Raw genomic sequence first — 12,234 nt, 5'->3', positions numbered from 1 at the left:
TTTCCAGTGATTATGCAGGCCTCTGCCTAAGAGCTGCTTAGTTCTTTCCCAGCTACAGAGAATCATGAAACGGCAGGCAGCACTATTTTACACCTTTCTCCATACTTTTTACTGCTGCGCGGCATGAACCTAATTGGTCTATTTTCAATCCCGCTTCCCTATAAAACCTCTTCTAAACTCATTAAAATGCAAATCTCAAATCATCAGATCATTACCCTGCTTAAAAATTTTCCAGGGCCTTCCACTATTTGCAGGATAAAACCCAACCAAACTTTTCAAAGCCAAACAGAGCCTCGCTGATATACATCACACTTCCTGTGTCCATGGAAGCCCAATTGGCATACATTTTTGTACTTTCTGAACGCACCTTGTGCTGTTCCCTGGCATTTTTAAACCTTCTCTGACTGGCAGATGCTAGTTAACCTTCAAGGACTATCCCAAATATAAATTTGTTGAAAACCATTCTCTGTCCCTCAACCCCAAGCAGAATTAATCATTATGTTTCAATGACATCAATAGATTAATTCAAAGGATTATAATAACTCGTTCCCTGGGCCCCACTTTCCTAACAATCAAAAACTGCAGGCACCATACCGTCCATCCTGGAATACCTAGTCCATACCTAGCACATGGTAAGCTATACGTGTTGCTGAATATATGCCAAACATTTACTTTATCACATTTTGTTTTGTCTGTCTCTATTACAGCATGCAACTCACGTCTCCTTAACAAGATTATAAATTCCCTGAAGGCAGAGCCTTTGCACACTTCATTTGTATTCCCCAGGAGGCCTACTCAATGCTAAACATCTTATTAACTACTCAATTAATATTTGTTGAAGTAAATTACTTTCTGTATGGTTTCTTTGATAAAGGTCTCTGGCAAGGAAACATTTTCACCCAGGATCAAAGCAGAAATTACAGCCAAGAGGGTCTCCCGGCAAGTTGTGGAAAGATTGGCTATGTGTATTGTTTGACATAATACCTGTAAAATAAAAGAAAAAACAATGTACACTTAGCAATAGATTTTAATGAACAGACTCTAAACAAATGCAGTTGGGAACTCACCTCACAAACATCGACAGGTTTGGTTATCTTTGATCCATTTCCATGTTTCACAAGTATTAGATATGTTTCTAACAACCTTCTTATCTGTTCAGAACTTTCCCCACAGTTCGTTGTGGTTACTTTTCTATGTAGATCCAGAAGTGATTCCTGCCAATAAAGAATTTAACAGAAAAGAATAACTATAACATATGAAACTCACTTGTTAACCCAATAATGAAAATACTGGGTGAAGCAGTTCAAATTTTCACATTCCCTTGTTTTGAAAGAAAGACACACCTACCAGGAGTCACTAAGAATACCTAACGTTTTTGAATGCACAGTCATAAAGTGCTTTTTAAGTGTTTATTCACAATCCTGATAACAACCATGAGGTAGATAATATTACTGTCCCATAATCCCACCGGATGAAAACACTGGGGAACAGATATTTAAGTAACTTTCCCAAGTCACACTACCAGTAAGTGACAAAGCCAAGATCTGAACAGGGGCGGTCTGGCTCTAAGGGCGTTTAGCCACTATGTTCTATTGCATCTCAAAATATCCAAAACAAAAACCAAAAACCAAAAACCAACCAACCAAACAAAGACCAGGAGATAGAGGGGGAAAAAATATCCTAGTATGTATGCAAAAGTATAAAGATAATAATTATAAAAATACAATCTCCAGGAGTGTTTTGCTAAACTAAGAGCAAGAACAATCAACTCTTGGGCTTCTTATTACAAACAAATCCTTAAAAATTAGAACTCACTTGCAAACATTCAAAAAGTGGACCAAAATGTTCCCTGTAGATGTAGGACACAGTGGATTTGACCATGTTTTTGAGTGTTTCTCCAACTAACATCCATGGTAGCTGAGTTTCTGTTTCAGTAACTGGTCCTAGTTTTTGCAAAATTAGCTTCACTGCCTGTGGGAAGCCAATAACCATTAAAATAAACATGTACAATCTTATTTTTAAGTATTAACACTGTTATTTCCCAGTCTGATTATTCCCCACTCTGATTAACCTATCTTAAAATCTGATCTGGAATAATCAAAGACAGGGTAGCTTTGATGGTTAACTGCACATCCCAAAAGGAATTTCCAAACTAGGATGGAGAATTTTATCATCCAACTGTCTACTCCTCACTCATTAATCAATTTATGTTACCTTCTAGGATCCAGATGGAGAAGACAGCAATGATTTTGTAAGTAAATACTATACCTAATCACCCAGAACCTACATTAGGTAAGCATTGTTATCAACAACCTAATGCTCCCCATTTAGTGCTTTTTATTTATTCTAGGCTATCCTCTCTCCACACCATTTACATAAATATCATGGGTTTTCTTTTTAATATCTTTCACACAGACACAAAGTATCCTTCCGGTTATTTACCTTCCCTGTACAGGAATGAAACATATTTCTAACTCCTTTGCACATTTCAAAGAGCAACTGTCCAACTCCTTCTACTTTTTCCGGATGTTCATCAAGATCAAGAAACATTAAATTGAAAAGTGCGTTTTTATCAGAAACCTAAAACACAAAATGCAAATGGAAAACTGTATTTACAAAACAAACAAATCCAAATGAATACATATTATTTACTGGTCCACAGGTTTCAGTTAAATGTAATTAGGATAAAATTCTAAAAGGAAGAGAAACCTGTAATGATTTCAAACTATTATAATAGTATACCACTTCTTATTTCATATACAACAGTGATTCAATGAAATAATATGAAGGTCTGTGCCAAGAAAAACTACATAAGGCAGTATTTTATTTTTGAAAGCAAATCACATACTTATAAGAGAAATTAATACCACTGTGACCCTCTAAAATTTACTATGGAAACAAACACAAGTGACACTATGTCATCAGTTCTTTCCAGGAAATTATGATAAAATTTTCCACTACTCTCACCATTCATATATTTACTGACTTGAATTCGAGGGCACTTCTGATATGCACACACTGCAAGCTACCAAAAACCTAAATAACAATAAACGAGTGACTCAAATTATTTCACATTAGTGAGCAATTTTATGATAAGATAAATTCAAAATGGTAAAAGGTTTATTCGTGTATATATACATATATGTACACATACATATACATACATATATATTTAGTTCATAAAAATCATATTATAAAAGATATCTGCTTCTGTTCATCAGATTCTTGAGGATTAATGAGCAATAAACATATATCAGACTAACCTTTCTCATCAAAAAAGTAAAACTTTCAGCAGCAAAGTTTCTTATATGTAGTTTTTTATGAGCCAGAAGTGTACTATACATGCTATAAATGAGAAAATAAGACATGTTTAATCACATTTTAATAAACATACATTCCATGTCAACTGTATGCCCAACACTGTGCTAGGTATGCAAGGAATACATTTCAAGTATAAAGCAAGTGCTTTAAAACCTCATTCAACTACCAAGACAGAAGATGAAGGTCACAGACAAGAAAAATCCTAGGACCGGTGGTACAGGTCTTACAGAGAAGACTCCATGAAGAGCTGAGTCCTGAACAATATGAAGAATTCAAGTGGGTACAGTAGTGCGTATGACTAGAGATAAAAGCGAGAGCAAAGATGGGGCGAGCAGAAACAATCTAAAGGAGGCTAGTCTGTCTGAAAGAAAAAGGGTGATGTGGCTGGGTGGGCTGCTGCAGATAAAGCTGCTCAGGTAAACCGGTCACTGTGAACACCAAACAGAGGAGACTAGGCTTTAGCTTTCATCTTCGTAAGCACTTTCTCTGTTACTTCCTGTAAACAACACAACTCCATGGGGTGGGAACTGTTATCCTGGTTCCACAGATAATGAAACTGAGACAGAAAGGTCAAGCAACCTGCTTAAGGTCACACCGCCATGTAGCTATAACTAAATAATTACCTGAATAATCACATTGTTTAAACTGGTCTCCCCAATGACAGGAGAGCATGGAATGTATCTCTTATTTTCGCTGTACCCTCAGTACCTAGCACTTCGTTGCCCATAACAGGTGCTAATAAATATTGGCTAAATAAGAAGTTAATATTTCAGAAAGTTTAATTTAGCAGCAGGATATAGGATAAAATAAATGAAGAAAGAAGAGGCTGGCAGTCCAGCTAGAAATCTGTTCAAGTCACGCAAGCTTGGGCGAACAAGGGTATGAAAGAAGCTGATGGTAGAGTGAAATGGCAAAAGATGGACCCAAGAGACATTTCAAGAGTCCTTGTGGTGGAAGCAAAGACCTTACAGTGCCCACAAGGCCTGGACCCTTATTAATATGATGTGGCACTGTCTAATTAGTCTCTACTTATACATGCTGCCCCACCACCCAGGATTCTTTGTTGTTCCTCACACATGCCAGGCATGCACCCAAGATGTTCCACTGATAAACTGTAAACTTTGCATGAAGAGGGATTTTTTATCTGTTTTATTTGCAATTGCATCTCAGGTGCTGTACAGTGTTTAATAAATACTTAATCAAGTGAGTACATGAATAATGGAATCAAGAGGATTTGGGGTCCTTGAAGACAACTGGGTCAAAAATGCCTCTAAGACACCAAGCCTCAGTTGACGAGAAGAAAGATGGTATCACTGTTGGGAAATGGGCAACCAAAAAGGGCCTAACACAGTACATACTTACTGAACACATGAACGAATGAAGAGATAATTTGAGCAGGAATGTGCTGACTTTGATTTTAGTAATACTTATGTGAAAATATCCAGGCTGTTGAAGATGTCACACCAACAGCAAATAAATTTAGAAGTGGAAAGCGTGGCTTAGAAGATAAAAAAGTAACAAGGGAAGTCATGAAACCAAATAGCCATGCAGTGGTCCCTCCTTATCTGTGTTCCATTCAGTGGTCTCAGCTACCCATAGTCAACTGTGGTCTGGAATCAGGTGCTCCTCCTACTGACCACTGTCAGCTCAATAGGAGCATAGCACTAATGCCACAATATCTACCTTGTTGTTCATCTCACTTCATCTCAACACATTAGCCTTTTATCATCTCACATCATCACAAATGTGAGTACAGTACAATAAGGTATTTTCAAAGAGAGACCACATACACACAACTTCTGTTACAGTATGTTGTTATAATTGCTCTATTATTAGTTATTGCTATTAATCTGTGCGTTTATAAATTACACTTTGTCATAGGTATGTATACATAGGAAAAAACATAGCACATACAGAGTTCAGTACTATCTGTGCTTTCGGGTGTCCACTGTGGGGCTTGGAACATAAACCCCACACATAAGGGGGGGACTACTGAATACTGCCCCAAGATCTTGCTGGTTTTGACAAAGTAATCTGGTTTCTAATACATTTTACCAAAAGCTTCACAAAGAACCAGCAAAGGCTGGAAAAATATTTCTTTCTCATTCTTTAATCAAGGCAGGTAGAGGGAAGGGTGGTTCAACCAAGGGTAGGGTAAAGGGGGTTGGTATAAAAACAAAAACGAAATCTATAGTCCTATCCCAAACCCACACCTATACTTGGGAGGAGGGCGGTAATCTTACATACTCCTGTGGCAATTAAAGTATGCAGAAATAATCAGTACACCAAGTGGAAAGCTCCATCAGTCCCAGACTGAAATTGATTATAAACAATCTTTTCCTTAAACAAAATGTAACTACGGAATTCATCCTCTTTCCCTGTCCACATTTGTTCACAATATTCTCTGAATGTCTCTTCAGGCTTACTTAATATGTTAGGGACTGGGTAAATGCAGATATTTAAGACTGGACTCTTGAACAGTTCACAGGTTTGTAAAGAACATCATTACTATGAACAAACAATTATAACAGAAGTTGTGTAACGTAAGTGTATAGAATACCAGAGGAGTTCAGAGTACAAAGCTTTCACTTTTGGCTAAGGTGCCCAGAAATATTTGTGGAGATTATGGAAACCAAGCCTGACTTTGACGGCAAGAGGCAGGATTTCAATGGCTGCAGATAAGAAAAGACCAGGTCAATGCAGACCGGCCAATGTGGACCACTTTGGCTGGAGAATCAACTTTGTATAGAGACTGAGCTGGAAGGGCAGTCTGGAGTCAAACAGAACTCCAGAGAAAAACAATCAAAAAAATATGTCAGAGTCAGGCAGCCATGTCAGCAGGTACGCATGATGGGTAGTGCACATTTTTTAACTAAACACAGGGCAAGAGTGAGCAATCCTGGTTGCCAGTATTGATAAAGACTGCACTTGAACAAAAAATAAAAACTTGCAAAACTCAGATGCTAAACTGTTTTGTTACTGAGGAGGACTGTTCTATTGAGGAGCCTAAAGCACAGCTGTTTTCACAGAGACAATTATGACTATTTAATACATATATATATATACATATATATATATATATATACATGTATATATATATACATATATATTGCTTTTGCTCTCAAAACTGATGCAGATGGGGAACAGGACTGACTTGTAGACAGACATGAGAAATCTTTTGGCGATGATGGAAATGCTTAAAAAAATTTTTTTTTAATGTTTATTTATTTTTGACAGAGAGAGAGAGAGAGACAGAGAGAGAGAGAGAGAAAGAGACAGAGCATGAGCAGGGGAGGGGCAGAGAGAGGGAGACAAAGAATCCAAAGCAGGCCCCAGCTCCGAGCTGTCAGCACAGAACCCAACACGGGGCTGGAACTCACAGACCGCGAGACCATGACCTGAAACGAAGTTGGACGCTCAACCGACTGAGCCACCCAGGTGCCCCATGATGGAAATGTTTTTAAACTGGATTATGGTGGTATTTGCACAGCCCCATAAATTTACTAAACAGTGCTGAATTGTACGTAAGATAAAATAAAATTGAAAAGGGACAAAAATCAAACCAAACCCGAATTAGAGAAAAGGGTCACCTGTATATATTGGACATGTCCTTCACCATCAGTCTCCACAGGTACTTGTAAAGATAGGACAGCGAGGTGAAAGCCCATTCTAGTAACTCTGTGTCCTGAGTCTCCAGGATTGAGGTGATGGTCAGGAAAAAATCCTGAAAATGTGGATAAAAGTCCGTCTGCAGATCTCGTGCCAACTGTACAACCAAACTGCATTAAAGATAAGTAGAGGTAACTGATTCTGAGACATGCAGATCAAAAGACAGACTATTTCACAAATGATAACAGATTGCCTGTGATAACAGGATTAATTAAAACTTCCAAACCAAGTCTTGAGAAAGGCATAACATTTTTCACATTTTAAGAGTTCAGCAAAGAAATTCAGCTGGAGCAAGAACGTGTATTTTTTTTTTTAATCACAAATTATGCTCATTCCCGTAGCATGAAAGAAATATGAATTTTCTTAAATGTATAAAAGAAAAACAAAAGGAGGATAACTCTAAAGATTCTGCTTTTTGACAATTCACTAATGTTCTGATCTAACAGAAAAGGTACATTCTTGTTTCCAAATTACAGACACCAGATCTAAGGCAAATGTAGTATAAAACACAACCTTTCTATAATTCAGATAAATGTCATTGAGCTTTCTCTCAACACGTTACTTACTCCAAAAGGGGCTGATAAGCAAAACTGTTCTTGGTTTGCAGGTGAGTCTTCAAACTCTGAACTATCTCATTTTGATGATAGACCAACTGATTGAAGGACTGGCACTTGTCAATAACTTCTTTGTAAAATTTTCCTGGGTGAAAAAAAAAAAAAGGGAGAAAGAGAGAGAGAATAGGTTCTGCTTTTCTACCATACCACTAATTTAGTCGTTTTAAACACATAAAGTACAAATGATGGGAGAAAAAAATAGAAGCAAAATAGAAAATACCAAAGTGCTCTGTAAGGTTCAATTCTCTCCATTTCAGCAGACCCTCAAAAAAGTAGGTTTCGACTTCCTGCCAAGATTAAAGCAGTCCATTAATCAGGCAACTCAAAGAAAATCTATGATCAAAGTAAATAAGAATAATGATACCTTGAGACAATGATAATAGGAGTTTAAACACATTTTTTTTAAAGGGTGATAACTAACATACTCAAAAAGCAATCAGATGTATAATATGGGCAAAGGATTTATAAACACAGTATTTTGTTGATTTGGTTGCAGCAAATGATTCTTTAAAACCTATGTGATAGTCACACTAAAGAAAAAAATTTTTTTCCTGTTTTCTACAATTTTAGGCCCAGAAAAATGTGCTCTTGTAATTCTTTCATTCTGCTTTTGGAAATATGAATTACAACCTTGTGGGAAAATACTCCAGCAATCATTAAAATGAAAAAAAAACCAAAAACAAAAACAAAACAGGTATGCCCTCTGACCCATCAATTCCCATTCTGGAGATGGTTTTTATAAAATTTACAAACATACTAGTATAAGGATGCTTATTCAACTTTATTGTAGTGGGTGGAAAACATAAAAAGTGTAAATATCCAACAACAGGAAAGTGCTTGTTGTAATTCATGGTCCATAAATTCTAAGGTATATTATATAGCTACTAAGAATAGTTGTATCTATATTGAATTAGAAGGATGTTGAGGATAAACTCCCAAAACGATAAAAGCAAGTTACGTAGTAAAGTATATGGTAGGAGCCAATATTTTTTAAAAAGGCCTCTATAAATATACACATTTGCAAATATTTGTATGACAGAAAAGTACAGAATATATATATACCAAATTGTTCATATTAGTTTCCTTGACAATAAGGGGTAGGAGAGGTGAGATAACAAGTTTTTCTAAGTTCACCAATACGTTGTCATACTGTTTAGCTTATTATCCCAGTGTACATTACTTTGTACTTTGAAAGGTAAAATCAATAAAATTATTACTGTATGTGCGTGTGTGAGTGGAATGTGACAGTACAAATTAGTACACAAACTGCATGCCAAATCTACAATCTCAAAAAAAGAGCAAACCTTTAAAAAGTGCTTTGGAAATCTTTAAAAAATAAAAATGAAGATAAATCAATAGGCAGAATAGAGGGAAAGAAAGAGGATCTCATTAAATTTTGTTCGGTGTCTCTTAAGAGAGAGAAATACACCTAGCAGTTTAAACCTAAATGAAGAAGGCATTCCCAGTATAGCATAGCAGCAGGCACATGTCAGCCATTTTGTGGTAGACTATGTCCCTGTCCCTTTGCCATGTGACTCACAGCCCCTACCACAGAGGGATGGAGTCTATTTTCTCACTCCTTGAATCTGGCCAGGTTTTCTGACTTGCTTTGACCTATAATGTGCAACAGAAGTGATCTTGCAACTGCCAAAGTTAGGCTTTAAGAGGCTTTACAACTTCTGCTTTCTCTCTCTTGAGAAGATTCTGCCATTATGAAAAGAAGCCTAGTCTAGCTTATCAGAGAGTAAAAGGCCATGAGGATAACTAGGACTAACAAGCCCCAGTTAAAATGTGATTGAGACCATTCTGGACCATCCAGCCCAAGATCAGATCCTAGGCTCTCTTCTCTAACCTGACATTCTACCTCTTAAACCATCTATCTCTCCTGTGGCTTAAATTATAAACCATATACTGAATTCTAAATCTATAATTCCACCTCCAAAATCACCTGTACTCCTCCATATCCATATATCCAAATAGATTTTGGACACCATCATTTGGATGGCCACAGGTACATCAAATTCAGTAAGCCCCAAATAGAATCAACCCCCTGCTTCTCTTCCTACAAATCTACCTTGATAAGTGATGTCCTCAACCACCCAGTTGTTAGAACCAAACTTTAACCTCCTTCCCTCCAAAACCAGCAGGTCACAAGTCCTCTCCATTCTACTTCTTTAATATCTCTGGAATCCTTCTCTCCATCTTGACTGCTGCTACCATAATAATTTTCTCACTTGGATGACTACCAAATCCTCACAACAGGTTGTCCTGACTCCAATCCTACTCTTCCTTTCACATTAAAGCTAGAGAGATCTAAAACTGAGACCTGATCATGTCACACACTCCTCTACCTTACTCCAAGAATGACATCCCATAGCTTCAGGATAAAATCCAAACTTAGCTTGACATATGAAGTTCTTTATGCTCCTTGACTATTTCTTCAGCTTTATCTCTCACCAGCTATCTCCTTCCCCTATCCCAGTCACCATCAACACAAACACTATACATACAATTAATAACCACATTGAAACGTTTTGCAGTTCCTTAAATGTCACATGAATTTTCTAGTCTCTGTTCCTTTATATAGGTTTCTCTCTCAACATTAAACAGTATTTCCTGTCCTTTTTGCCATGCTAAAACCTATACAAATAAAGCATTATGTGCTTACCCAGATCACATCATTTAACACATTGAATTCACACGTTGGAATAAGGCATCCAAAGGGACAGTAAGCAAAGTCTGACTAGAGTTATAAGTGAAGAACTGTAAGAACTGAAGTTGAACCCCTAAGTTAAAGGCATGTTATAGAGGACCTTAATAGGGTAACAGGGACATAATGAAGATGCAGCAAAAGCAAGATTTTTAAGTACAGGTGTGACTGAGAGCATGGTTAGAACTGGAAATCTAGCTCCTTTCATTTTGTAAAGGAAGAAACTAAGCCCTGGAAAAGTGATGTTCTTAAAACCTCTTAAAAACTGTAGCTTCAGGAAAATGAAAATGCACCATTGCATTCTGCAATCAGAATGCACATGGAAAAGGGAGAGGCTGGAATCACAGAAGCCTAAGTATCTAGGTATCAAGCCAATTGTCTAACACAGTATCACCTGATAGAACTTTGCACAATGATGGAAATGTTCCATATCTACACTCGTCTAATATTGTAGCACATATGGCTATTGAGCCCATAAATTTCTAATTTGCTTTAATTGAGACCTAATTTGCCATATGTAGCAACTTATAAAATCACACAGGTATAATGCATTTCATATTCATTAAGGAATGGCTTGAAAAACAATTCACTTCTAAGAGGAGAGACTAAAAAACCAACTGTGAATACTCAAAGATCGGCTAGTAAACATTCTCTTACCTCATCATAGCTTGCAGTTCTATCAATCCGGTGAATAATATCAATATTCACATTCGCCAATCGTTCAGCAAATGTAAGAAACTGCGAAAGGGAGGGATATTTAATATACGATCATCATTTAACACTTATCACATCTTGAATATCTGTTTTAAGCGCTGTATAATAATTACATGTCCACAATTGCCTTGTGAAAACATAAAGTTTAAAGTTTCAATAAGCCTCCTCACGTACTATCATTACGAATAACAGTATGCTTCTCTTGCAATTTCAGACTTGTATTTTCAATCAATCATAAAATATATAATTGTGTTTTGAAACTAGACGTAGACATCACTGATGAGTCACAAAAGCGAAGTGTAAAAACAAGCTCAAAGACATAGTGTTAAACGCCCTGTACTACTACTATATGAAGATAATTAAATACTTCCACGAATGTATTTGCAAAAGTTCAGTTATGTCATTTCAAATAAAATTTCCACACTAAATTGTGGTGGATCCAGGTGAAAGTCGGTGATGTGGCCTCCCTGGATCTACTGTTAGGTTTCATAACCCGCTACAAGCACAGGGATCTGGCTAAGTCGTTGCATGCAACAATAGTGTTTTTAAACACATACAGACATACGATTGGTACAATAACAAAGAAACTCTCAGAAGAAAAACTGAAAGCGGTGTCATAGCCATTAGCCAGAAATCACTTACCTCCTTCCGCCGGCTCGCCCCCCAATTTGGTCTTTAAGGAGAAAAGAGTAGTGGAAAACATCTCCTAAGCAATTAGTCTGTGATAATGAATTTAACTCTGGACCAAAAAGAATTCCCAGGCAGGCCAGACCCCACAAACCGCGGGCGAAACGTGCTATTCAGACGTCTTTCCCCATCCCATGTTTACTACACCCGCCAAGTCCCTCTCTTTTGTCAGGTAAGTGACTCACGCTCCGCCCAGAACACCTCAGACCCCAGTGTCCCGCTCAGACCCAGTTCCAAGGCTGAGGCAGCAGGTACCCACGGTTCCTGGCCCAAGTGCCTTTGCTCACCCTGTACGTGTTCTCCGTCTTGTGGGACATAGGCTTTGTCTTCATGGCGGCAGAGACACAGGGGCCCGCGAGGACCTAGGTAAGGGTCGAAAGGATGGAACCGATGGTACGGAGGTAAACTTGCTCACACACTTGCACGCTCCAATTTCCAGGTGCTCGGACTCCATCACGTGCAGCTTGTGCCCCTGGGCGCGGCCATGTTGGAGATGGGGAGGAGCCTGGGAGGATCACG

At 37.8% G+C, this 12,234-nt stretch overlaps 1 protein-coding gene across 2 annotated transcripts in view; it reads right to left on the bottom strand.

The window, feature by feature from the left end:
• Nucleotides 1–12,200, bottom strand: part of UTP20 (UTP20 small subunit processome component) — a 108,620-nt gene extending 96,420 nt beyond the window's left edge. For both annotated transcript variants that reach the window (XM_042993011.1, XM_007085664.3), the window contains exons 1-10: nt 12,003–12,200; nt 10,972–11,052; nt 7,825–7,891; nt 7,557–7,689; nt 6,912–7,100; nt 3,264–3,345; nt 2,443–2,580; nt 1,816–1,971; nt 1,068–1,214; nt 850–984 (exon numbers count right to left, since the gene is read on the bottom strand). In XM_042993011.1, coding sequence (XP_042848945.1) covers nt 850–984; nt 1,068–1,214; nt 1,816–1,971; nt 2,443–2,580; nt 3,264–3,345; nt 6,912–7,100; nt 7,557–7,689; nt 7,825–7,891; nt 10,972–11,052; nt 12,003–12,047 — 1,173 coding nt within the window. In that variant the 5' untranslated portion in view covers nt 12,048–12,200. The remainder of the gene's footprint in view (nt 1–849; nt 985–1,067; nt 1,215–1,815; nt 1,972–2,442; nt 2,581–3,263; nt 3,346–6,911; nt 7,101–7,556; nt 7,690–7,824; nt 7,892–10,971; nt 11,053–12,002) is intronic.
• Between the last annotated feature and the right edge of the window lie 34 nt (nt 12,201–12,234).

This window comes from Panthera tigris, chromosome B4 (assembly GCF_018350195.1).
Source record: "Panthera tigris isolate Pti1 chromosome B4, P.tigris_Pti1_mat1.1, whole genome shotgun sequence".
Lineage (NCBI taxonomy): Eukaryota > Metazoa > Chordata > Mammalia > Carnivora > Felidae > Panthera > Panthera tigris.
The sequence above is the reverse complement of the archived record's forward strand: the minus strand, read 5'-3'. Positions and strand labels throughout refer to the sequence as shown.